The 26043-nt window shown below is 40.1% G+C and overlaps 1 protein-coding gene across 2 annotated transcripts in view; it reads right to left on the minus strand.

Annotated features, from left to right (window-relative positions):
- The window catches only part of LOC126485150 (CWF19-like protein 1), a 150628-nt gene that overhangs the window by 53066 nt on the left and 71519 nt on the right, over positions 1-26043 (minus strand). For both annotated transcript variants that reach the window (XM_050108818.1, XM_050108817.1), the window contains exons 5-6: positions 9638-9750; positions 3863-4076 (exon numbers count right to left, since the gene is read on the minus strand). In XM_050108818.1, coding sequence (XP_049964775.1) covers positions 3863-4076; positions 9638-9750 — 327 coding nt within the window. The remainder of the gene's footprint in view (positions 1-3862; positions 4077-9637; positions 9751-26043) is intronic.

Consider the following 26043-nt stretch of genomic DNA (forward strand, 5'->3'; position numbering starts at 1 on the left):
ATAACTTCAGAATACTGGGCAAGGGAATTCTCATCACTGCAGATAAACCACCCATGGGTAGCTATGCTGTATGGGAGCACCCCCCTCGTCACCACATACCATCCTGGACTGGAGCAACTGAATCATATCCTTCACCAGGGCTTTAAATAAAGATCATCACATCTGAGAATGATGGACATCCTACCCTAGACCCTTTTAACCCCTCCTAAAGTGATATTATGACACCCAACCAACCTGATCCACCCTTATGCCATTCCCAATCACAACCTCTTGCCACAAGGGTTATACTCTTGTGGAACACTCAGGTGTGAACGCTGCCCAATTCACCCACCCCAGCATATCCTATTCCAGTCTTGCTACAGCTTATCCTATACAATCAGTGTCAGGGTCACCTGTCAAAGCAAACTTTGCTCCTACACCTTCTTCACCTCCTTTAATGGATTTCGTCAGTTCTATTGAGGACACTATTAGACCTCTTTCAAAGTATTCTGCAGAGGAAATTCGATGGGAATCATGTCGTACCTTGCTGAAATGTGCACCGCAAAGGAGCAACATCTCTGCAGCGGAAAGAGCTGCACTTCGCAACCCCCGTGAAGATATTGGTACAGTCGTACTCTATGCTGATAAGGGTAATGCTATGGTCCTTCTGACATGGGAAGCATACAATGAGAAGATATATAGTCAACTAAGTGATTCTATGTACCACAAAGTCAATAAGGACCCAATGAGCCGTATATCCAGAAAACCTGCTACTCTTTTGAACAATAGTTCTTTACCTAAATACATGGATCAAGTAACAAAAAAAAAGGATGATAAAACTGAAAAACTTCAAAAAGAGTCAAGCAAGGACATTTTTAAAGTTTTAATGTTGGCAGTCATCAGCCTTTGTGGTTTTATGGAGGTATATTTCCAGCTGTTCTAACAGAACATTTGAAATCTGATATAACTGTTTTATGAACAATAATGGTGAAAATAATTACTATAAGACTTGAAGAGGTTAACACTGGTAGAGGAAGGAGTCAGACACATGGGTAAACATTTATTCAATAGCCTGCCTGAGCATATGAAATGACTTATAGACAATGTGGAGTTAAGGAACCAATTACAGAACTTTGTTTTGGGCAACTCCTTGGATTTCAATGAAACATATCTTCACTGGCACTCTTAAAATTAAATTTTTAGGTGGTGAAATGTCTGCACCACTGTAGACACATCCTGTTTCTCTCACCTCCCCACTGAAGAAACTATTATTTCTGAAAGCCAAGTACTGTCTCTTTTACTTTTATATGTGCCTGTTGGCAATACTAATGTTTACCATTCTCAAGATAACTACTATCCAGGAATTCTATCCTGTAATTTTATAGTTTTCTGGAGAGTATTTTCCTTTTGGTACAATTTTTAGATTGTTTTACAGTAAAAATCAGCACTGTACTACAACAATATTTAATAATGTTGGGCTGTACTTAAATAAAATGTACATCTTTGAAATCTTTCCTCACTCTCTGCAGGATACAGGGAATATAACTATTGTAATATAATTCATAAAAAATAAATACTGTTAAAACAACAATACTAAAAACAAAAGGGTAATGTCTATTCTTCAGTTTCCAGAACAGAAATGAATGGAATGAAGCTAAGATAAACTGAAATTAAAAAACAACTTTGATTCTAGTTTTCTTTTTCTTTTTATCTTTCATAAGCGGAAAGAGCTGCTCTTCGCAACCCCCATGAAGATATTGGTACAGTCGTACTCTATGCTGATAAGGGTAATGCTATGGTCCTTCTGACATGGGAAGCATACAATGAGAAGATATATAGTCAACTAAGTGATTCTATGTACTACAAAGTCAATAAGGACCCAATGAGCCGTATATCCAGAAAACCTGCTACTCTTTTGAACAATAGTTCTTTACCTAAAAACATTATCGAGAGGCTGAGACCACACACTGCTGTTCCACCAAGACTGTATGGGCTGCCGAAGATTCACAAGGATGGCATTCCACTATGATTGATAGTGACTAATACTGGTGCTTCTACTTATTCGATTGCAAAACATCTGACCTCCTTGCTCAAGCCGTATGTGGGTAAGTGCTGCCACCATATATGTAATTCCAAGGATTTTATCAATCATTTGAAGACTGTTAAACTGAGCAACTCGGATTTACTAGTTAGCATCAATGTGGTCACACTTTCCACCAAAGTGTCTTTATTTGACTCACTACATCTTATTGGTAACTTGCTCAGTGATGATTTGATGGCTTTGTTCGAACATACTCTCTCCTCAACTTACTTTTTATTTAATAACGAATTTTTTGAACAAACTGATGGTGTCACAATGGGGAGTCCCTTGTCCCCTGTGGTGGCCAATCTTTTTGTGGAAGGCTCTGAGGAGAAAGCTCTTGAGTCTGCCACCTTTAAGCCTATGGTCTTTTGGCTTTACGTAGGTGATACTTTCATTGTATGACCTCATGGCAGACAAGAACTGGAAAAACTCCTTTGTCATTTAAACTCTTTACATGAGAACATCAAGTTTACTATGGGGATTGAAAAATATGGGACTTTACCCTTTTAAGATGTGTTAGTCGCCATAAGAATGATGGGTCTTTGGGACATACGGTGTACAGAAAACTCAAACATTGCAGATCTATATATTCAGGTGTCCAGCTGCCATCACCCTGCACAAACCACTGGTGAGTACTTTAATTCATCAGGCGCATGTAATATCGGATGCTGATAGCCTTCACGAAGAATTAGTGCATCTGGAGAAGGTTTTTAAAGAGAATGGCTGTACTTCATATCAAATATGGAAGGCCATGCACAGTTATAATAATAAGAAGCAACGTTCTGAGGAGACTGATTACTATAAATCAACTGCGTTCCTTCCATTTGCTGGCAACGCATCTTCTAAAATAGGCAGATTGCTTAGGAAGAATAACGTCAATGTCATCTTCCATCCACCAGCAAAGATCAAAACCTTAGTTGGATCCATTAAAGATGATTGACAATTGAGGAAGGCGAGTGTTTATAAAATTCCCTGTGAGTGTGGCTTGGCATATATAGGTCAGACTACACGAACGGTCCAGGAACGCTGTGTACAACACGAAAGACATCCCCGATCTGCGGCAACCCTTAAAATCAGCAGCAGCAGAACACTGCATTTCCATGGGACGTTCAATGGAATACAATAACATCAAAATTTTAGCACCAGTTTCCAGCTTCTGGGACTCTGTAATCAAAGAATCCGTGGAAATACGTCTTGCTGACAATTTAATGAATTGTGATAACGGCTTTCAGCTGGATAAAAACTGGAATCCAATTATTAACATTAGGCGGTCACAGTGGAATCTGCAAGCTCAGTCGATACCCAGTGATTAGACTGCTTTTACTTCACCACTGAGGGCAGCACACACTACTTGGCTGCCTCGCGCATGTCACCTACTAATGCATATGCTGTAAACTGCCAGTACGTTTCGCATGTGCGGAATTCGCTATAAACACCATGACTGCATCAGGTCTCTTCAGTACTTCGTCTGCACACCTGAGGATGGCCGGAAATCTCGGGGCAAAAATATCGTGGCAGAATGTTGATGGGATCCGACTGCAAACCCGAAAATTACTGGAATAATGTAAGTGTTCAGGCATATGTGTTTGTTTTTGTGTGTATATTTTACTCTAGCTCATCAAAGGTATTCTTCCAAAAGCTAACAAAGTTTTCATTCTCCTTTGTGTGTACCTGTTGATGACTCAACGCTTATGCTATTTGATGAATGGTTTCCATAAATCCTAAATTATTTTCATTCTGCCATAGCTTTTCTTACTAGAATTATGACATAGACTACATATTTACAAAGATGCCACTTACTTCTTTATTCTGCATGATGTTTGGTAACAGCATACTTCCACTGTAAGGGCACTCAGTCTGGTCAGTTGTCTGTTGATACAACTCCATTGCTCTCATTTTTTCAATGGGATCAATACTCAGTGCATATAACCATTTCTCTTTTTGTCTGTTTCCAACTCTGGCTAAGGCAATAAATCTTGTAGTGTGTGTAATATCACCAGAAGAACTATGATTTCTGGAACAAATTTTACACTTGTACATGTCTGAGAACTACACTATGAAATACTATCAGTATAAAATCACCAAATGCCATCAACATATTTATGACACAGCCTCCTGTCAGTAAAAAAATGTGACAAACATAATAAAATGTTCATAAATCATGGGACAGAATAGCTGGCCAGTGCTTACCAACAGGAGGTAAAATGTGTAGCACAGCTGATAGACACATATAAAACTAAAGGTGACACACTTCCTAGCTTTCTGATCTAGAAGTTTCTTCCTCAGGGAGGAGAGAAGGGTAGACTGAGGATGCTTAAGGTCACTCATACCCAAGATGACAGGGATCCGCCAGTAGTAGACATGAGGGTAGGTAAAGATGCAGAGGGAGGCATCAAAGAGAGTATGAGGTCAAAGATACTACATTAGTAAGTAATGCTGGATTAGGTCTCTCTGATGTCTGTCCCTCACTTCTGCCTACCCTCATCTCCACTGTGCCTTGAAATCTTTGCCAATCTTTGACACCTGAAGAGGGTTGTGTGAACATGAAGCTGAATTTGGAACAAGAGGTCTTTTAGGTAGGTGTTGGCATCCAGTGACTTGATAGTTCATTTAAAAAAAAGATGTTCATTTCACTTGGGACCTGTGGAAGGTACATTAGCTTATTTGTTTTAGTTGTAAATATTTGTTGTGTGTTATTGTTTTTCTGACATGTTCTACATCCTGGAGGACCTCCCCACTACAGATCCATTGGAACGGAAGTAAATCTAATCTAATATAATCTGTGAGTGGCATGGTGTATTTCCAAGCTAAGAGCATTGAACACATCCAGGTCCAAGAGACAGATGGCTCCAGGAGTGTCAATGATCAAAATCCTGGCTGTGAAGGTGGTTGAACGGTACTGAACTTGGACTGTAAATTGGCCGTTGACTTAAATGATCCCACTACTGTATCTATGCAGTGGAGTGTCAAAAGGCTGAAAGGAACGGGACCCCACATGATAATAAGACTGCCAATTTGTGATTGTCACGGAGGACCCCATGTCGTCTGTCTGCAGCTCGATGGGTACATTGAGTGGGAAAGCGCAGATTGCACATCCAACCTTCAGCGCTATGTCTGGATTTAACACAACAGATGCCTTTAGTGTGCTGGTAGTGGCACTGGTGTCTATGGTGGCTTGAAACTCTGGTTGCAGGAAGGAAATTGTTGAGAGTAGTGCCTGGCCACTGAGATTTTGCCTGAGTTTTGTGAATCCGGCCTGAGCAGGGGCATGACTTGGAATGAGAGTGGTGAACTGCTCAGGTGGCAAACACTCTTGGTGGGTCCTGCAAGGTTGCTGACGATCTGAGAGACTGCTCAACAGCTCTGATAATGGGCAGACTTGTTTCTGTAGAAGGATCCTTCAATTTAAGGAGATCTGTGTGAGACCAGGGGCAGGCGAGATTCATGCAGCGAGTCAAGGAAGCCACAACGGATTGCTTACACTAAAGATCACTACACCAGAAATGGCAGTCATGAGACAAACCCAGGAGGCGGGTGATCCATCTGCAATAACACTTTCCATTAAGTTTATGACAGCTAATAAAATTAAAAAATTGGACAACAACCTGTCATAGTGCCAAGCGTGGGGTTCCATTTCACAGGTTTCATCCTGCTGGAAGCAATGGACAGTAAGTGCACTTGACAGTAGAAGAACAAATGCCAAAACATAGTCTACCTGGATTCGAGCACATGTGTGACATTGACTTGGAAAAAAATACCTTATCGTCAACTGACATGTCCACTGAAGGCAACACAGGAGAAATACTCAGGTAGAAAATAAATACGAAGTTTTTCATGACACACAAACTATCTTCTCTGACGAGAGAATAATAATAATGCCTGAACACTGCTGGCTTGAAAATGTCACAGTAAACTGAAAGTTCCACAATACAGTGTCCATACACTAATCACCACAACCAAAGTCTAGACGGGATGTGCAAAATTTAAATCCTGATAGGATGAGCAAAAGTTAAAGTCCTGAAAGGACAAGCAAAAGTTAAAGTCCTGAAGGGATGCACAAAAGTTTAAATCTAGCATATTGTCAATGAAAGACAAAGACAGATAGTACAAAGTCCAATAGCTGGTCATGGTGTTGGAGGCCACGTCTCTTTGGTGTAGAGGCCACAAATGGTGTAGGTCCGTAACTGAAAGCTCCTGGAGGTGAAAGTTGACATGGCTAGCATCATCATCATATCAGTGGCTCCAAAGTAAGATACTGATTGTGGGGAAAAATTTTGCAAATGGCACCTGGCCTAGGAAACTCACTGGGAGTCAACTGCTCAAGCATAACCCAGTTGCCAGCCTAAATAATGCCCAGGTGGCAGGATATTGCAGGTACTACTTTTGCTCATGCAGTCTGCAGAGAGGAAAAGATCTGCGGGGTCAGTGATCTCTGGTAGCACTTTGGTTACTGCCTGGTGGTCAGGTGGAGTGTGGACATCTCTTGCCCGTTGTCTGAAGAGCTGTCCCCTGTGTGGGCCGTGCCCACATAACCCTTCTGTGCTGTTGGTTGCTGGCTGAGTAAGCGCAAGGGCTCGGCACAGAATGTCACACTCATGTACAAGAATAGTAGCAGAAATGATCCAGAAAACATACCATTCCATTACTTTGGCACCCATTTGTTGTAGAATAGTACAACATACTCTGAGATCAAATGTGAGAAGGTACCTTGAACAAAATTATCTGCTCCACGCCAACCAGCATGGATTCTGGAAGCATCAGTCAGGCAACCATCAAATCGCACTTTACTCAAAGTATGGTCATATGTGGTTTCAAATGAGACTTGTGACTGGATTGAGAATTTCTTGGTAGGGAGTACACAATATTTGATCTTGGATAGAGTCATCAATAGATGTAGAATCAGTTCATATGTGCTCAAGGGAAGTGTGTTGGGATGCTTGCTGTTCTTGTTATATATTAATGACCTGGCAGTCATTGTAAACAGTAACTTCAGATTTTTGTAGATGATGCAGTTATCTACAATTAAGAACTATCTGAGAAAATCTGCGCAAATATTCACTGACAGGAAGTATGAATAATAATGCTTTTAGTCACAATTTTTTCGTGTTTTATTGAATCACATGATGCATTTTCGATCCTGTGAGTCCATCATCAGATGCAGATTATTTTAAAATACTATTTACATCTGCTCTTGAGTGAAGGTGATGCGAAATGTATGTTCCTCTTGTGAAAAGGTTAGATGTTAATTTTGAAATACATGGATCAAGTAACAAAAAAAGGATGATAAAACTGAAAAACTTCAAAAAGAGTCAAGCAAGGACATTTTTAAAGTTTTAATGTTGGCAGTCATCAGCCTTTGTGGTTTTATGGAGGTATATTTCCAGCTGTTCTAACAGAACATTTGAAATCTGATATAACTGTTTTATGAACAATAATGGTGAAAATAATTACTATAAGACTTGAAGAGGTTAACACTGGTAGAGGAAGGAGTCAGACACATGGGTAAACATTTATTCAATAGCCTGCCTGAGCATATGAAATGACTTATAGACAATGTGGAGTTAAGGAACCAATTACAGAACTTTGTTTTGGGCAACTCCTTGGATTTCAATGAAACATATCTTCACTGGCACTCTTAAAATTAAATTTTTAGGTGGTGAAATGTCTGCACCACTGTAGACACATCCTGTTCCTCTCACCTCCCCACTGAAGGAACTATTATTTCTGAAAGCCAAGTACTGTCTCTTTTACTTTTATATGTGCCTGTTGGCAATACTAATGTTTACCATTCTCAAGATAACTACTATCCAGGAATTCTATCCCGTAATTTTATAGTTTTCTGGAGAGTATTTTCCTTTTGGTACAATTTTTAGATTGTTTTACAGTAAAAATCAGCACTGTACTACAACAATATTTAATAATGTTGGGCTGTACTTAAATAAAATGTACATCTTTGAAATCTTTCCTCACTCTCTGCAGGATACAGGGAATATAACTATTGTAATATAATTCATAAAAAATAAATACTGTTAAAACAACAATACTAAAAACAAAAGGGTAATGTCTATTCTTCAGTTTCCAGAACAGAAATGAATGGAATGAAGCTAAGATAAACTGAAATTAAAAAACAACTTTGATTCTAGTTTTCTTTTTCTTTTTATCTTTCATCGGGGGAAACAAAAGACAAAGGAAACAGATATGGGATCTTCTTCCCAACAGTCATCTGCCTTATCCTTGATACGCTATTTTGCATTATATTATATTATTTGCCCTTTTAGTTTTTCCCTGCTACTGCTGCTTCTGGTGCCCAAATAACTAGTTTTTTATGCTGTACTAGATGTACCACTAATCTTTATCTTCTTCCAGCAAAATACTTTGATCCCTCCCCTGTAATTTTCTTTGGCTTGCTTCATTGCTTTTTCGATATGCTAGTTAAACAAAATTGGCAATACACTGCAGCCTTACCTCACAGCCTTACTAACTTGAACATTTCTTTCTAGAACTTTTGCTTTTATTACTTCAATCTTGTTCTAGTAGATTACTTATATTTCACCTCAGGATTCTGAATACATTATTATGCCTTATAGTGCTCCAGAACTCCTTTTGGTTCCACAAATGCTATGAAGGTATGCTTATTTGTATTTATTCTTTCCTCCATATCAAGCATTGGACCAGATTTGCTCCTGTTGCATCTTTCGTTTATTGAAGCTAGACCGATTACTCATTACCCCAATATCCCTTCAATTTTAATTTATATTCTTAAATACAATAAAAAATGCACAGCTTTATTACCTATCTGGTCATGCCTTTCTTGGTAGTGTGATGATAAATCTTTTCTGTACCTGTGAATGTAAGTTTCTGGTTTCAGGAGTCCTGAGGACCAGATCAAATAACCTGTTTTCTATAAGTCACATTGATATTTCTAAGTCTGAAAATATCTTGTCACCTCAAGCTAATTTATTTGAGCTAAGATCTTTCAATGCTCTGTCCAACGCTGACCACATTACTGGATCACCCATCAACCTTCTCCACTTTTCTCCTGCTTCTCCTTTCCATGTCCTTCTCTTCTTCTATGACACTTTGGGGCAGATCTTCTCCATTATACAGACCTCAATACACTCTTGCCACATATTTGCCCTTTATTATGCGTGTAACAGACATTTCTCACCTTCTCCATGTACATCACTTTTCTGTGCAACCATCCTCTTTCTGGATTTCTATTAATGTCCCTTCCATTTTACCTGACTCAACCAATATTATTTGGTTTATCAGCATTCCCTAAAAATTCATTTATAATGTAATTATATTTTAATTATTTTATTATGTTTCTTTTATCTTCATCCTGTTTCTTTCCACGTTCCCCTTATGGCAGAAGCTTCTAGCAACCAGAGACTCAACTGTGTATATTTGTGTTTCTGTACTTGTACTGGCAACACATAAGTAGATGCTCCTCTTCTACCACAAACACTGATAACATTCATTTCTGACCTTCATTTTGACATTTATTGTAAGTAGAATTTCAAGTTTGTGAATTCTGATTTCATTACAGAAGACAATGAGTGCAGTTACACAAACCTGTATGGTCTTCTTTCATAATATTGTTCATCAGCAGGACAGAAATGATAACGGGGCTTCAACTGTACTGCTAACCATGAAAGTAAATGTGATTCTTTGGAAATCTTCACAGTCTGTAAAAAAATCATAGTGCATCTGTATTTTAATAAGCCTTGTATTATGCAACCAGCTTACAACAAATGGTGAGGTAATTTAACGGTTACCAAATGCATTTTGTATGTAAGCTGTCAGATCCTTGTTCAGTCAAATAAGTATTAAACAGATGAGAAAGTTGGTAATTCAGTTTTTTATCCAATGACTGATTTGCTTCAACTAATTTTCAACACAATTAAATAGTGTTATTTCATTAATACTGTTATTTTACATTACAAGAATTCATTGCAAATAAGTTAATAATCACTGTACAGCTAGCGCCACATGTGAATTACAATAACATCCCATGTAACCATGAGGTGGGTTCACTGTCCCAAAAGAACACGGAACACGTGAAATGATTAAAAAAAGTTTCCTGTTTTGTTTGAAGTGTTTATCACAAGTTGTGAATTGCAATTCATAAAATCAGGAGCATGGATAGTTCTCTGTAAGCATTATCATTTTAAATGGCAATAATAATATCTAGACTAATAAGTATACTATATATTGAGAAAACTGTCACTCCTGTTCCCATGTGACTCTCTTGATTCAGGTGTTCTAATATTTTAAGTGTATCCTTGGGTAGTTTCTTCTGTAATTACACTTAGTTATGAAAAAGTGATTAATCTCTAGTGAGCTTAAGTGGATGACCAAAGAAGAAAAGAATAGCTGGGAAGAACAGGAAAGTGCAGAAGATAAACTGACAAATTGTAGATAGATGAATGATAAAATAAAGCACAAACTAAAGACAACAATGAGAGAGTATGAATTTTCCTGTGTCTTGTACATCATATGTAGTATTAAAATGTCATTTCATAAGATGAAATTGTTATACTGGGTTGGAAAAAACAAAAGGCTTGTGCACATCATATTTTATGGACTATAAGACACACTTTCTTCTTTGAAAAATTTCTTCCAAAATTCAGGAGTGTCTTATACTCGAAATTAATATAAAAATGTCCAGTGTTTGATTTAAAATTCCCATCAGTCTTAAAAATGGCCATATATTCAATGTTGCAGGAAACCTATCTCAAACCAGCAACATTGGATTCAACTGGCAGCAGCAGTGCATTGATGCAACAAATATGAGTCGTGGGGATTCACAAGCTTGCTAACATGTTTCCCTCCCGCCCTGCCATCACAAACCCAGAAAGCTATGTAGCCCACAATGCGTTATTGCAGTCTATGGTGCCAGTGAACTTGAATTGAAAGTGATTTGTGTTATTGGTAACAGTATGATATTTTTGTTAGTAGCTAGTTTTGTAATGGAAAACAATTGAAGGTATTCATATGATGCGGGCTGTAAATTGAAAGTAATAGCAAATGCAGAAGAGCATGGAAACAGCAGCTGAGTGACATTTTGGCCCTCCATCTACAGGTAAAAAACCATTCGCAAATGGCAGGCTAGTAAAGAAGAACTGAAAAAAAAATGAGAAAGACTAAATGTGCAAATAGAGGATAGAATGGAAACTAGCCAAAACCAGAAGGTGACAATTTTCAGGGATTTTAAAGGTGAGTTCAGTTTTATAAACTAAGAATTTTTTTATTCTGTATTTTCAGTCTAATAATAAAAATGGCAAACGGTTATTTTTTTAAAAAAGTTGCTTAAACATTAAGGTGCATCTTATAGCCCATTGTGTCTTATGGTTCATAAAATACAATATGTATCTGATAAAAATACCTGAGGAGTACGACAGGAAAAGTCACCTGTGAAAAAACAGTGTTGACATTACACACATCAAAAAAAGTTTAGCATCACCCCAGTTCCCAGAACTCCTGAAGATGGACCTTGACTGTGGATATTGTATTGCAGACTAAACCTGCCCAAAGATGAAAACAACCATGCATGAGCAGTGCCTATTAGACGGAAAGGGTCCGACAGCCGATCAGTTCCAGTCATTCCACCAGGAAGAAGGCACACAGCTCATGTTGTCTGTAGTTCAACCATGCCTAGATGATCAGTACCACAGTTCAATTGCGTCCGCATACTTACTTTGTGCCAGGAAGGGCTCTCAACAAGGGAACTGTCCAGGTGTTTCAGACTGAACCAGAGCAATGTTGTTCAGGCATGGAGGAGATACATAGAGACAGGAACTGTCGATGGCATGCCTTGTTCAGGCCGCTCAAGGGCTACCACCACAGTGGAGGACTGCTACCTACGGATTATGGCTCGGAGAAACACTGACGGCAATGCCACCATGTTGAATAATGATTTTCGTGCAGCCACAGGATGTTGTGTTATGACTCAAACTGAGCGCAATAGGCTGCATGATGCGTAACTTCACTCCTGACGTCCATGGCAAGGTCCATCTTTGCAACCACAACACCATGCAGTGTGGTACAGATGCGCCCAACAACACGCCGAATGGGCCGCTCAGGATTAGCATCACATTCTCTTCACCGATGAGTGGCGCATATGCCTTCAACCAGACAATCGTCGGAGACATGTTTGGAGGCAACCCAGTCAGGCTGAATGCCCTAGACACACTGTCCAGCGAGTGCAGCAAGGTGGAGGTTTCCTGCTGTTTTGGGGTGGCATTATGTGGGGTCAACGTACACCGCTGGTGGGCATGGAAGGTGCTGTAATGGCTGTACCATACGTGAATGCCATCCTCCGACCGACAGTGCAACCATATCAGCAGCATATGGGTGAGGCATTCATCTCCATGGACAAAAATTCATGCCCCCATCATGCACATCTTGTGAGTGACTTCCTTCAGGATAACGACATCACTTGACTAGAGTGGCCAGCATGTTCTCCAGACATGAATCCTATCGAACGTGCCTGGGATAGATTGAATTCTTAAATAAAGTATTTCGTCACTGCTGCAGTTCGCGAAGGTTCCACACCATTTCTTTATGAAACATCACAAATGCTGACAACATACAAGAAAATTCTTACTGCAACGATGTGACCAACCAACCTCTCTGAAGGATCTACGCCGAATTGCCATTGAGGAGTGGGGCAATCTGGACCAACAGTGCCTTGATGAACTTGTGGATAGCATGCCACGATGAATAAAGTCATGCATCAATGCAAGAGGACGTGCTACCGGGTATTAGAGGTACCGGTGTGTACAGCGATCTGGACCACCACCTCTGAGGATTTCGCTGTATGGTGGTACAACATGCAATGTGTGGTTTTTATGAGCAATAAAAAGGGCGGAAATGATGTTTATGTTGATCTCTATTCCAATTTTCTGTACAGGTTCTGGAACTCTCGGAACTGAGGTGATGCAAAACTTTTTTTGATGTGTGTATTAATCTGCATTCAAATTTAAAATTTTACTTTGTTAACAAAACCTGACATGAAAGCTTTTACAATGTTACATCAAGCATACAGTGGAGCATATTACACATTTAACCATTTTTCTGTGGTTTGAGCAGTTTGAGGAGGATATGTTTCTACTTGAAAACAAATTAGCACAGGCACTTTCACTACCAAAGTGAAATAAATCAGAATCAACGAAACTGCTGCCAGTGTACAAGAAGATAACTGGCATTGAACACACACGAAACGAAGGTCAGCAGTAGTGTGTTTGCGATTTTGCCATATCACTTGCACATGGCACAAGTCTTGTGTGATGTGTGCTACAAGTAAAAATGCTGAACGTGAGCTGGTATATCAGAGGTCTGCTGGAAGTTTTAAGGGCAATTCACACTGGCCGTGATGGTACCATCACGTCAAAGTGTATTCCCATTGTCCGTCACAAGTCAATTCATGTCAAGTGGTCTCAATTTGCATGGCTGTCCGTAACTGTTTTTTCGTGGGAATTGCGAGCTTGGCAAGATGATTTGCAACTGCTTTTACATGTGAAGTGCAGTTTACAGGTACAGTTTGTATATTACAGAAGGAAGATAGAAGTGCAAAACAACACAAAAAGAATGTAGGTCCCAAAAATTTCATTACGTGGTACAGAAGGGGAACTTCACATAGTATACAAGGAGCTCAAGAAAGAGGAATCTGCATTTAATAAATATTTTAGAAAGTTGAAGCACCTGTTGTTTCTTTTTTTTTTTTTTTTTTACATCAAACAGCAGCCAGAATTACTATAAAAAACACAGTGATATGAGATGCCATCAAATACCACAAAAATTGGTTTGTGTAAGGTTAAATTTAGGGCTGCCAGTGCAGAGCAAATTTTTATGCAACAGTCATACCTCCCAGAATACCTTTCCCTTCAAGATTTATAGGGCTCTTTTTTACATACTGTATTTGGGTTTTAATAGTTCAAGTGCCTTATTTGTATTGGGATTAGCTAGTGAAACCACTGGTGCTTGAAAATCTGTTTCACACACATTCCAGAGAGCTGCTTAACAATACATAAGTCTGTCATGAACACATATTTAAACAAACAACTCTAATACATTTTTTTATGTATATTCTTAAATAAAGTATTTTGTCACTGCTGCAGTTCCTGAAGGCTCCACACCATTTCTTTACAAAACATCAAAAATGCTGACAACACACAAAAAAATTCTCACTAATGGATCTGATTCTACCCACAGTACCTTTTTTACGTGAAGTTACGGCTGCATTGCATTGTAAAATATTGAGTAGGGTACTGGTATGTATAAAAATGAACTTAATAAATGTAGTAAGAGGGCGAGTAATTTAGTACACTCATGTCATACAATTCAGACTGCTACCTCACTGTTTCAATTAATCATTCATCATTTGTTATACAGTTATAAATTTTGACAAGAGAAATAATGAAAAAATTTATGACAAATAATGAACAACAAACAACTGATATCAACCACAAAAACCATGGTGAAATGAAAGATGGAGAGATGCACATAGCCGTGCATTGGTTGGAAATGAGCTTCGGAGTCATGTGATAAACAACGAACAGGTGATATCAGCCATCAAAACTTTCTTCCCATATACACATATGGAAGCAAAATCTAAAATTCACAACTTGGTCTGTTTGGAAGTTAATGACAGTTGCTTCTTTTGACTGCTGTCGAATGAAATGTCAACATAACAGACACTTATGCATACTGATAACCTTTCCACATTGTGATTAAGTGTTGAGGATCCTACAGAGCACATATACCAAAAATGTCCTTGATGGCATCCATCTGACTATTGCTTTCACCATGATGGTATCATCATTTCAGCAACAATGTTAGCAAACACAAGACCTACTCATATGTTAATCTCTGAGTGGTTATTAAAAATAAGCAAATGCTTATAGCTTCATGGCGCCTGCATTGTAGGAAAGGTGACTCTGAAGGTTGCATTGTGTCCATCAGCAATCTGATGTGTTCAGCAGTGTGTAAGTAGCAAGCAACTGAAATGGATGGTGTTATTGCATCTCCTGCCAGTTGTGAGCTACATTCTGTCACTTGCTCCCTCAAGCAGAAGGAGTCAATGCCATTGAGATTCATCATCGATTGTGCCGTGAGTATGGGGTTCGGATTATAAGTCATGGTGTAATGAGAACAAGGTGTGAAAAATTCAAGTGGTCGAGGAAGATACTCAGATATAACTGATGAACTTAAGCAACAAGTAGACAAAATTGTACAAGTGAGACATCAGTTCACAAATTCCGAACTTTCTGAAGACCTGTCTCAGATTTCAAGGACAGTCCTCTTTAACACTGTCACAAACAAGTTAGGTTACCATAGGTTTTGTGCAAGGTGGGTACCAAGATTTCAAACCAATGTTCAGTAAACTGAAAGAATGGGTTAGGTCTTTACATTCCTTCAGTGCTATCAAAATCAGGACTGGGGCAAGGCATGGGAGCAGAATGTGAACTCTGAAACTAAGGAACAGTCCAAACAGTGGATGCTTGCTTCTCTATCTGATGCACAAATACAGTAATCCAACTTTCACAGGATCACCATTTGTAGATTCCATGTTTATTCATATATACAAGATTTTTGGACATACTATGTGAGCATAAAATGTGCTATATGATTCAGTAACTGATTAATGGCACCAACATACACCTGCATTTTTCACTTCTGTCACCTCTGGCAATGACGAGTTTCTCCATGGTTAAGACTCTACATTAAATTGTAGTTCCCATATAAATGGCTGGATAAAACTGTGCAGAGGTTGGAGGAAGCCAATGGCACACCACCTATAACATGACTGCATCTACTAAAGCCTCTCAATATAGGCAGACTAACGTACTGTGTATAGAAAGGTGGCAAGACTCATTACTGTATAATTATATGATTGCTGACCAGTTACAAGAAACTCTTAACTGTAAAGTATTGGGTGTGCTATGGACAGACCATCATGTTGTAGCAGTTACAGACACTGCCTGGCGACATAAAGATCACTCGTTTGATCTCCACTTCTGCAATTATTTATCATTTAAGGTTTGTATTTCTGGAAGGTTCTTCGACCTGATTATTTGTGGGATATCGAAATTTCCTAGAACATTCTACAGGCTGGTGCAGTTAAAAGGAGCCTGCCTCCCCTTTGAATGTGAACACAATATTTTGACTTCGGAAATAGGGTAAACAGCTACAAAAATGGGCAGTTTTATGCAATAATTGATTGTTCGCACTCTTCTGTCAGCATTTCAGTTTATTTCATAAGTGAAGTTACATGTTTCTCTTTGTGGTCTGTAAAATTATTTTCTTGATAGAAAATAGAATTGACACAGTGGAAGCATATGTGAAAACAGGTTCGATTAAGGAAACACATGAAATTTTCAAGGTCAAGTATCCAGACAGAGGACTAGCAGAAAGAGGGCAATACTGTCTGTATTAAAATTGGCACACCTATGGATCAGTCCAAAATGTATGGCAATGAAGAATTTCTTCAGTTCACATACCAGAAGTTGTTGCAGACATTTGCTGAAGAATTATTCAGAGCCCAAAGAAGTCTTCACATAAATTGGTCCAACAGGGGCAAGTAAGTAAGAGAAGTTGCCACTGGATATTGAAAAGTCTTAATTTGAAGTTATATCATGTGACAGTCCTGCAGCAATTACGGGAGGATGACAGTCAGAAATGTGTAGATTACTGCATGTGGCTTTTGAATAACATCAATGATGGTTTGTTAGATTCTTTCCATTACATCATGACTGATGAAGCATGGTTTCATGTATCCATTCATGTGAATTCACATAACACAAGGTACTGGGCAACAAACAACCCTGACACTGTGTGTCAACAACCACTCCTTGATGAAAAAATCGGTGTAAAAGGAACATGCATCATTGGACCAATATTTTTTGACACTACCCTCAACACAGTTGCATGTACGGAAATTTTTTATACTTTTGTTTTCAACACACTGAATATGTAAGACAAGACTATTTCTTCCAGCAAAATGGGACAACGTGCCACACATCTTAGGTATCCCTGGAATGAGTCCATGTCTTCACTGAGGAACGAACTGGCAGAAAACATTTATGGTCACCACATTCGCCAGATCTAACAACACATGATTTTTATTTTCCTGTGGGGACACTTGAAGAGCAAAGTCTAGGAAAGAAATCCATATACTCTATGAAACAAATCCATGTACAGTACAGGAACTGAAGACAACATCAGCTGTGAAGTTGCCACCATCCATATCCAAACTTTACTCAGGGTGTATCTGAATATATTTAAGACATTCACAGCTGTGTATTGATGATGCAGGGGGAGGGAGGGGGGGTCACCTTCAACACCTTCCATAAATTATTTTTCACAGTACTTTTAATTGTGAATCAATGGTAAGTCCATTTCAGCTCTTCGTTTCTGCAATTTCACTGCATTTCCTTTATGCTTACATTAGCTACTTTTATCTGCATCACCCTGTATATGTATAGTAGGAGTGCACTCTGCAAAGGGGACAGTTCAGCTCCATCTGTACTTCTGTGCCTGCTGAATAAATGTGTTTTCATTATGAAGCATTACTTATTGTTGACAACCCTGCTACTGTAACTGATTATGTTCTGGATTCTTCATAATAGTATTGAGGAGTATATATCCAAAGTGGAATGATTACATAAAACTAGTTGTAGGAAAGGCAGATGTCATGATTGAGAGTCACAGAAAGAATCCTAAGAACATTTAATTCATCTATGAAAGAAGTAGTTTACAACACCCTTGTTTGGCCAGTTTCTTAGTAGAGTCTGGTACCCTTTACCAGGGAGAACTAATACAGGAGATAGAGAACATACAAAGAAGAGTCACTTCATCATGCATCAGGAGTACTGCATGACGAAAGGCAGGGAGCAAACTACGACATTTAGGGAATGCTGTGGATTTGACAGTGTCCAGATGTCACCTGGTACTCAACTGCAGAGTAGCTGTAAAGTATGTAATCAAGTAATCTGCAGCAAAGTTGTCATTTCTTCTGAACAGCTAACGACACAGCTCATAAGGTGTCACTCTCCATTGGTGACACATCAGGAGGCTATTAAGTTGAATATCTACATTTCTGTCTGTATTGCTGTAGTCAATTCTTAAGGCAGTAATATTAGGATGGGTAGGACGTGCACGGGCTGTGTGCGAACAAAGGAGGAGCTGGCTGCAGTTTGTGAACAGCTGAATTGCTTTTGGCTAAGGTCAGTTGTCTTTAGGTTGCTGCCTCGGGGCATAGAGGTAGCAGAGAAACTGACATCACTTAAGACACCCCAGGTGTCACTCATTTTGCCCACGGACTCTGTGCCAAGGCACCTCTTAGTGTACCCAATGTGGTGGATCTGCCCTCATAGCAGGATGAGAGGCATCTGGTAAAGCTTTCAAGTTGCTCGAGTGAGAGGGCCAATGTGGAGATTTTAATACCTACTCCGAACTTTTCTTTTGTTTCCTTTACTGCTTGCTCAATATACAGATTGAATAGCATCAGGGAGAGGCTACAACCCTATCTCACTCCCTTCCCAACCACTGCTTCCCTTTCATGTCCCTCAACTCTTATAGCTGCCATCTGCTTTCGGTACAAATTATAAATAGCTTTTCGCTCCCTGTATTTTACCCCTGCCACCTTCAGAATTTGAAAGAGAGTATTCCAGTCAACATTGTCAAAAGCTTTCTCTAAGTCTACAAGTCTTGTCTTGCCTGCTCACTGTGTGAGTGGACAGGTGGTCATTTCCTCAGCTGGGTCTAAGCAGGCATATGAGGGCAGGGGTTTGCCAGTTATCTGGGGCTCCAACATTAGATGCGTTCTGTAGCCCCTTAGAGAAACAGAATTCAGTGCCAGAAAGGAAGCCAATGTGCATTCAGTCTGACTGAGATGTGGAGGAGGCCTTGCCTGCAGCTATTGACACCTGTCACTTGGATTCTGAGGCCATCCTCAATTCATGCAGGCACAGATGGTGAAGGCTGCTGGCCTCACACATAGGGTGAAAGCAGCTTGAGTGGGGTCTTTGGTTTGGAGCCAAGTGGAGGGTCTCAATCAAAGGCTTGATCGGCTCTGTGGCGGTCTGGCTGCAGATTTCTTGACCTGCATTATCGGGTGGGGAATTGTAGGAATCCTGTTGATGGGTCAGGTATGCACTACAAAAAGGAAGCAGCTCCTCAGGCAGCAGAGTACTTGCGGAACGCGCAAGGGCTTTTTTAGGCTAGGCAGTAGTTTGAGGTATTCTGATGTACACTCGCCAGACAACAAGCAATTAGTGAAATCAGACTGCATTCAAAGAAATAACACTTCGAGTATCAAAATTTTATCATTAAATTGTTGAAGTATTCATAACTCCAGCCCCAGGAGTAGACAACATTCCATTAGAACTACTGACAGCCTTGGCAGAGCCAGTCCTGACAAAACTCTACCATCTGGTGAGCCAAGATGTATGAGACAGGAGAAATACCCACAGACTTAAAGAAGAATATAATAATTCCAATCCCAAAGAAAGCAGGTGTTGACAGATGTGAAAATTACCGAACTATCAGTTTAATAAGTCACAGCTGCAAAATACTAACGCGAATTCTTTACAGACGAATGGAAAAACTGGTAGAAGCCGACGTCGGGGAAGATCAGTTTGGATTCCGTAGAAGTGTTGGAACACGTGAGGCAATACTGACCCTACGACTTATCTTAGAAGAAAGATTAAGGAAAGGCAAACCTACGTTTCTAGCATTTGTAGGCATAGAGAAAGCTTTTGACAATGTTGACTGGAATACTCTCTTTCAAATTCTGAAGGTGGCAGGGGTAAAATACAGGGAACGAAAGGCTATTTACAATTTGTACACAAACCAGATGGCAGTTATAAGAGTTGAGGGACATGAAAGGGAAGCAGTGGTTGGGAAGGGAGTGAGACAGGGTTGTAGCCTCTCCCCGATGTTATTAAATCTGTATATTGAGCAAGCAGTAAAGGAAACAAAAGAAAAGTTCGGAGTAGGTATTAAAATCCATGGAGAAGAAATAAAAACTTTGAGGTTTGCCGATGACATTGTAATTCTGTCAGAGACAGCAAAGGACTTGGAAGAGCAGTTGAACAGAATGCACAGTGTCTTGAAAGGAGGGTATAAAATGAACATCAACAAAAGCAAAACGATGATAATGGAATGTAGTCGAATTAAATTGTGTGATGCTGAGGGAATTAGATTAGGAAATGAAACACTTAAAGTAGTAAAGGAGTTTTGCTATTTGGGGAGCAAAATAACTGATGATGGTCGAAGTAGAGAGGATATAAAATGTAGACTGCCTATGGCAAGGAAAGCGTTTCTGACGAAGAGGAATTTGTTAACATCGAGTATTGATTTAAGTGTCAGGAAGTCGTTTCTGAAAGTATTTACGTGGAGTGTAGCCATGTATGGAAATGAAACATGGACGATAAATAGTTTAGACAAGAAGAGAATAGAAGCTATAACTAATGAGGAGATATTGAATAGAATTGGAGAGAAGAGAAGTTTGTGGCACAACTTGACTAGAAGAAGGGATCGGTTGGTAGGACATGTTCTAAGGCATCAAGAGATCACCAATTTAGTACTGGAGGGTAGCGTGGAGGGTAAAAATCGTAGAGGGAGACCAAAAGATGAATACACTAAACAGATTCAGAAGGATGTAGGTTGCAGTAGGTACTGGGAGATGAAGAAGCTTCCACAGGATAGAGTAGCAAGGAGAGCTGCATCAAACCAGTCTCTGGAATGAAAACCACACACACACACACACACACACACACACACACACACACACACACATATTCTATCTACTTCGACCATTATCAGTTATTTTGCTCCTCAAATAGCAAAACTCATCTACTACTTTAAGTGTATCATTTCCTAACCTAATTCCCTCACAGTCACCTGATTAAATTTGACTATATTCTATTATCCTCATTTTGCTTTTGTTGATGTTCATCTTATGTCCTCCTTTCAAGACACTGCTCATACCATTCACCTGCTCTTCCAGGTCCTTTGCTGTCTCTGACAGAATTACAATGTCAACGGCAAACTTCAAACTCCAAATTTTTCTCTTGTATCCTTCACTGTTTCTTCAACCTGTCTCACTCCTATTCCCAGCCACTACTTCCCTTTCATGTCCCTCGACTCTGATAACTGCCATCTGGTTTCTGGACAAATTGTAAATAGCCTTTTGGTCCCTGTATTTAACCCCTGCCACCTTCAGAATTTGAAAGAGAGTATTACAGTCAAGATAGTCAAAAAATACCTACTTGATCATCTACTGCCTTCACTATTTCATCTCTCAAAGCTACTCATTCTTTTTCTACTTTATTTCTTTCCCCCATTCTTGTCAATTGTTCCCTAATGCTCTCTCTGAAAACCTCTATGACCTCTGGTTCTTTCAGTTTATCCAGGTCCCATCTCCTTAAAAATTCCCACATTTTTGCAGTTTCTTCAGTTTTAATCTACAGTTCATAACTAATAGATTGTGGTCAGAATCCACATCAGCCCCTGGAAATGTCTTACGATTTAAAACCTGGTTCCTAAATCCCTGTCTTACCATTATATAATTGATCTGAAACCTTCCAGTGCCTCCAGGCATCTTCCACATATACAACCTTCTCTCATGATCCTTAATCCAAGTGTTAGCTATGATTAAGTTATGCTCTGTGCAAAATTCTACCAGGCAACTTCCTCTTTCATTCCTTACTCCCATTCCATATTCACCTACTACTTTTCCTTCTCTTATTTTTCCTACTATCGAATACCAGTCCCCCATGACTATTACATTTTCATTTCCCTTCACTATCTAAATAATTTCTTTAACCTCATCATACATTTCTTCAATCTGTTCATCATCTGCAGAGCTAGTTGGAATATAAACTTGTTCTACTGTGTTAGGCATGGGCTTTTTGTCTATCTTGACTAGAATAATGCATTCACTATGCTGTTCGTAGTAGCTTAGCCGAACTACTATTTTTTTTATTCATTATTAAACCTATTCCTGCATCACCCCTATTTGATTTTGTAATTATAACCCTGTATTCACCCAACCTGAAGTATTGTTCCTCCTGCCACCAAACTTCACTAATTCCCACTATATCTAATTTTAACCTATCCATCACCCTTTTCAAATTTTCTAACCTTCCTGCCCGATTAAGGGATCTGACATTCCACACTCCAATCTGCAGAATGCCAGTTTTGTTTATGCGATTGCGGTATGTTGGGACACTCGGTCTACAGGAAGAAGACGCACACGGATGTATATCTCAATGCTTGGAGCTGCCACCATCCAGCACAACGTAACTCAGTTTTGAACACCTCGGTACAAAAAGCAAGGTCAATCTGTGTCAGCAAGAGTTTGCCGCATAAGTTAGCACATCTGTGGGAAACCTTTCATAAGAATGGCTACACCAAGACACAAATAAGACATGCCTTGCTTGCAGACAAGAGGTGAGAGGAGAAACCAGAAGACGAAGCAAAACATGTGGTGTTTCTGCCGTTTGCTGGACCACCAACAGTCAAGATCGCATGAATATTGAAGAAGCACGAAATAACGACCATCTTTCGCACACCAAAAAAATTCAAAGATATTCTTGGCTCGACCAAAGACCAGCTGGGGTTGCAGATGCCGTGCATTTACAGTATTGAGTGTGAATGTGGGATGGAATATATCGGGCAGACACAACGATGTACCTCCCAGCGCTGTACTGAACACATCAGAAACATACGACTAGGGCAGACAAACAAGTCCGCAGTAGCAGAACATAGCATTATCGAGGGACACACCTTTGAATTCAGGAAAAGGAAGAAGCTGCGCAGCGCCGATGGTTTCTGGGACTGGATCTTCAAAGAGGCAGTGGAGCTACGTCTGCACAACAATTTAGTAAACAGGGATAGTGGTTTTCAGCTCAGTGCAGCGTGGAATCCCACAATTGACAAAATACGTCAGGAACGTTCCGATCTGAAGGCAGCGGCATCTGCAGACATAACCACTGGGTCTCGATGCCGGGCCGCACCGCAGCTGCCCCCACCACTACCAACATGGTACCTCCTTCCAGAGGAATGTGACTGGCCAGCCTACAGTAGCGGACGACGACCAAGCAGCTATATAGATATGCAGAACACAGCATTCCGACACTTCGCCAGAAGATAATGGGTATGAAACTCATTGAAACTTTGCGACAAGATGACGCCACCACTCGGCTGATAACCCGTGAAGAATTCATCAGGCAGTTTTGTTTCTCCTGATAACCACGTCCTCCTGAGTAGTCCCCGTCAGGAGATCTGAATGGGGGACTATTTTACCTCTGGAATATTTTACCCAAGAGGATACCATCATCATTTAACCATACAGTAAAGCTGCATGACCTCTGGAAAAATTACAGCTGTAGTTTTCCCCTTGCTTTAAGCCGTTCGCAGTACCAGCACAACAATGCCACTTCAGTTAATGTTACAAGGCCAGATCAATCAGTCATCCAGACTGTTGCTCCTGCAACTACTGAAAAGGCTGCTGCCACTCTTCAGGAACCACACGTTTGTCTGGCTTCTTAACAGATACCCCTCCTTTGTGGTTGCACCTACGGTACGGCTATCTGTGTCACTGAGGCAAACAAGCCTCCCCACAAACGGCACGGTCCATGGTTCATGGGGGTGGTCATGGAACATATGTACAGGGCTATTACAAATGATTGAAGCGATTTAATAAATTCACTGTAGCTCCATTCATTGACATATGGTCACGACACACTACAGATACGTAGAAAAAGTTTTGTTCGGCTGAAGCCGCACTTCAGGTTTCTGCCGCCAGAGCGCTCGAGAGCGCAGTGAGACAAAATGGCGACAGGAGCCGAGAAAGCGTATATCGTGCTTGAAATGCACTCACATCAGTTAGTCATAACAGTGCAACGACACTTCAAGACGAAGTTCAACAAAGATCCACCAACTGCTAACTCCATTCGGCGATGGTATGCGCAGTTTAAAGCTTCTGGATGCCTCTGTAAGGGGAAATCAACGGGTCGGCCTGCAGTGAGCGAAGAAACGGTTGAACGCGTGCGGGCAAGTTTCACGCGTAGCCCGCGGAAGTCGGCGAATAAAGCAAGCAGGGAGCTAAACGTACCACAGCCGACGGTTTGGAAAATCTTACGGAAAAGGCTAAAGCAGAAGCCTTACCGTTTACAATTGCCACAAGCCCTGACACCCAATGACAAAGTCAAACGCTTTGAATTTTTGGCGCGGTTGCAACAGCTCATGGAAGAGGATGCATTCAGTGCAAAACTTGTTTTCAGTGATGAACTAACATTTTTTCTTAATGGTGAAGTGAACAGACACTATGTGCGAATCTGGGCGGTAGAGAATCCTCACACATTCGTGCAGCAAATTCGCAATTCACCAAAAGTTAACGTGTTTTGTGCAATCTCACAGTTTAAAGTTTACGGCCCCTTTTTCTTCTGCGAAAAAAACGTTACAGGACATGTGTATCTGGACATGCTGGAAAATTGGCTCACGCCACAACTGGAGACTGACAGCGCTGACTTCATCTTTCAACAGGATGGTGCTCCACCGCACTTCCATCATGATGTTCGGCATTTCTTAAACAGGAGATTGGAAAACCAATGGATCGGTCGTGGTGGAGATCATGATCAGCAATTCATGTCATGGCCTCCACGCTCTCCCGACTTAACCCCATGCAATTTCTTTCTCTGGGGTTATGTGAAAGATTCAGTGTTTAAACCTTCCTCTACCAGGAAACGTGCCAGAACTGCGAGCTCGCGTCAACGATGCTTTCGAATTCATTGATGGGGATATGCTGTGCCGAGTGTGGGAGGAACTTGATTATCGGTTTGATGTCTGCCGAATCACTAAAGGGGCACATACTAAACATTTGTGAATGCCTAAAAAAACTTTTTGAGTTTTTGTATGTGTGTGCAAAGCATTGTGAAAATATCTCAAATAATAAAGTTATTGTAGAGCTGTGAAATCGCTTCAATCATTTGTAATAACCCTGTATATCAAAATGACTGATTAGACACCAAAGGAGGGGGAGAGTTCATTGCAATGGACAGAAATAGGTTGAGTTTGAGTGTGACTGTGAAGTTATCTAGTTACATGTAACGGGTCTAGATAAAACCAAGTAAATTGTTGCATATTTTTACTGGCACCCAATACTGCTGTGACAGCTTTATAGTCATTCAAAGAAATTCTACGCTCAATAACACAGAAATACCCAGATCACCCCATATTAGTTGCAGGTGACTTTAACCTATGGATTCATTGCAGGGGGTACAGAGAACACAGTCTTTGGAAGTACTTTTGAGCATGTTTTCCGAAAACCGTCCTGAGCAGCTACTTTGACAGCCACATGCAGTACAAACATTTCACACTTTGTAGCTACAAACTGTTCTGGCCTTATCGATGGAATCAGTATAGAGATAGGGATTTGTGACCATGATGTCATCATAGCAACCATGGTTGCTAAAGTTCATAAATCTATCAAGAAGACTAGGAGTATATTTCAGCTAGAAAGAGCAGATAAGCAGTTGTTACTGATCCACTCATGCAGTGAATTGACATCATTTAGTTCCAAAAGGATGGACTTAGAGGAATTACAGTCAAATTTTAAATGGATTGTAAATTGAGCTCTGGAGAAATATGTGCTGCGTAAGTCAATTAAGGATGGTAAAGACCTACCTTAGTTTAATAAAGAAATTCAGAAAATGCTGAGGAAGCAAAGGCCGTTGCACTCTTGCTATGAAAGAGAACACGCAAATTACATCAGAAAAAAGTTAATAGAAACTCGAGCTTCTGTAAAAAGACTGACGTGCAAAGTAACTATAACCACCATACATTAGCAAAAGAACTTGCAGAGAACGTGAGAAAATTCTGGTCCAAATTAAAATCACTAAGCATGTCTAAGGCTTGTATGCAGTGACTTGTTGACCTGTCTGGTGTGGCAGTAGGAGATAGCAAAGGAA

This window comes from Schistocerca serialis, chromosome 6 (assembly GCF_023864345.2).
Source record: "Schistocerca serialis cubense isolate TAMUIC-IGC-003099 chromosome 6, iqSchSeri2.2, whole genome shotgun sequence".
NCBI lineage: Eukaryota > Metazoa > Arthropoda > Insecta > Orthoptera > Acrididae > Schistocerca > Schistocerca serialis.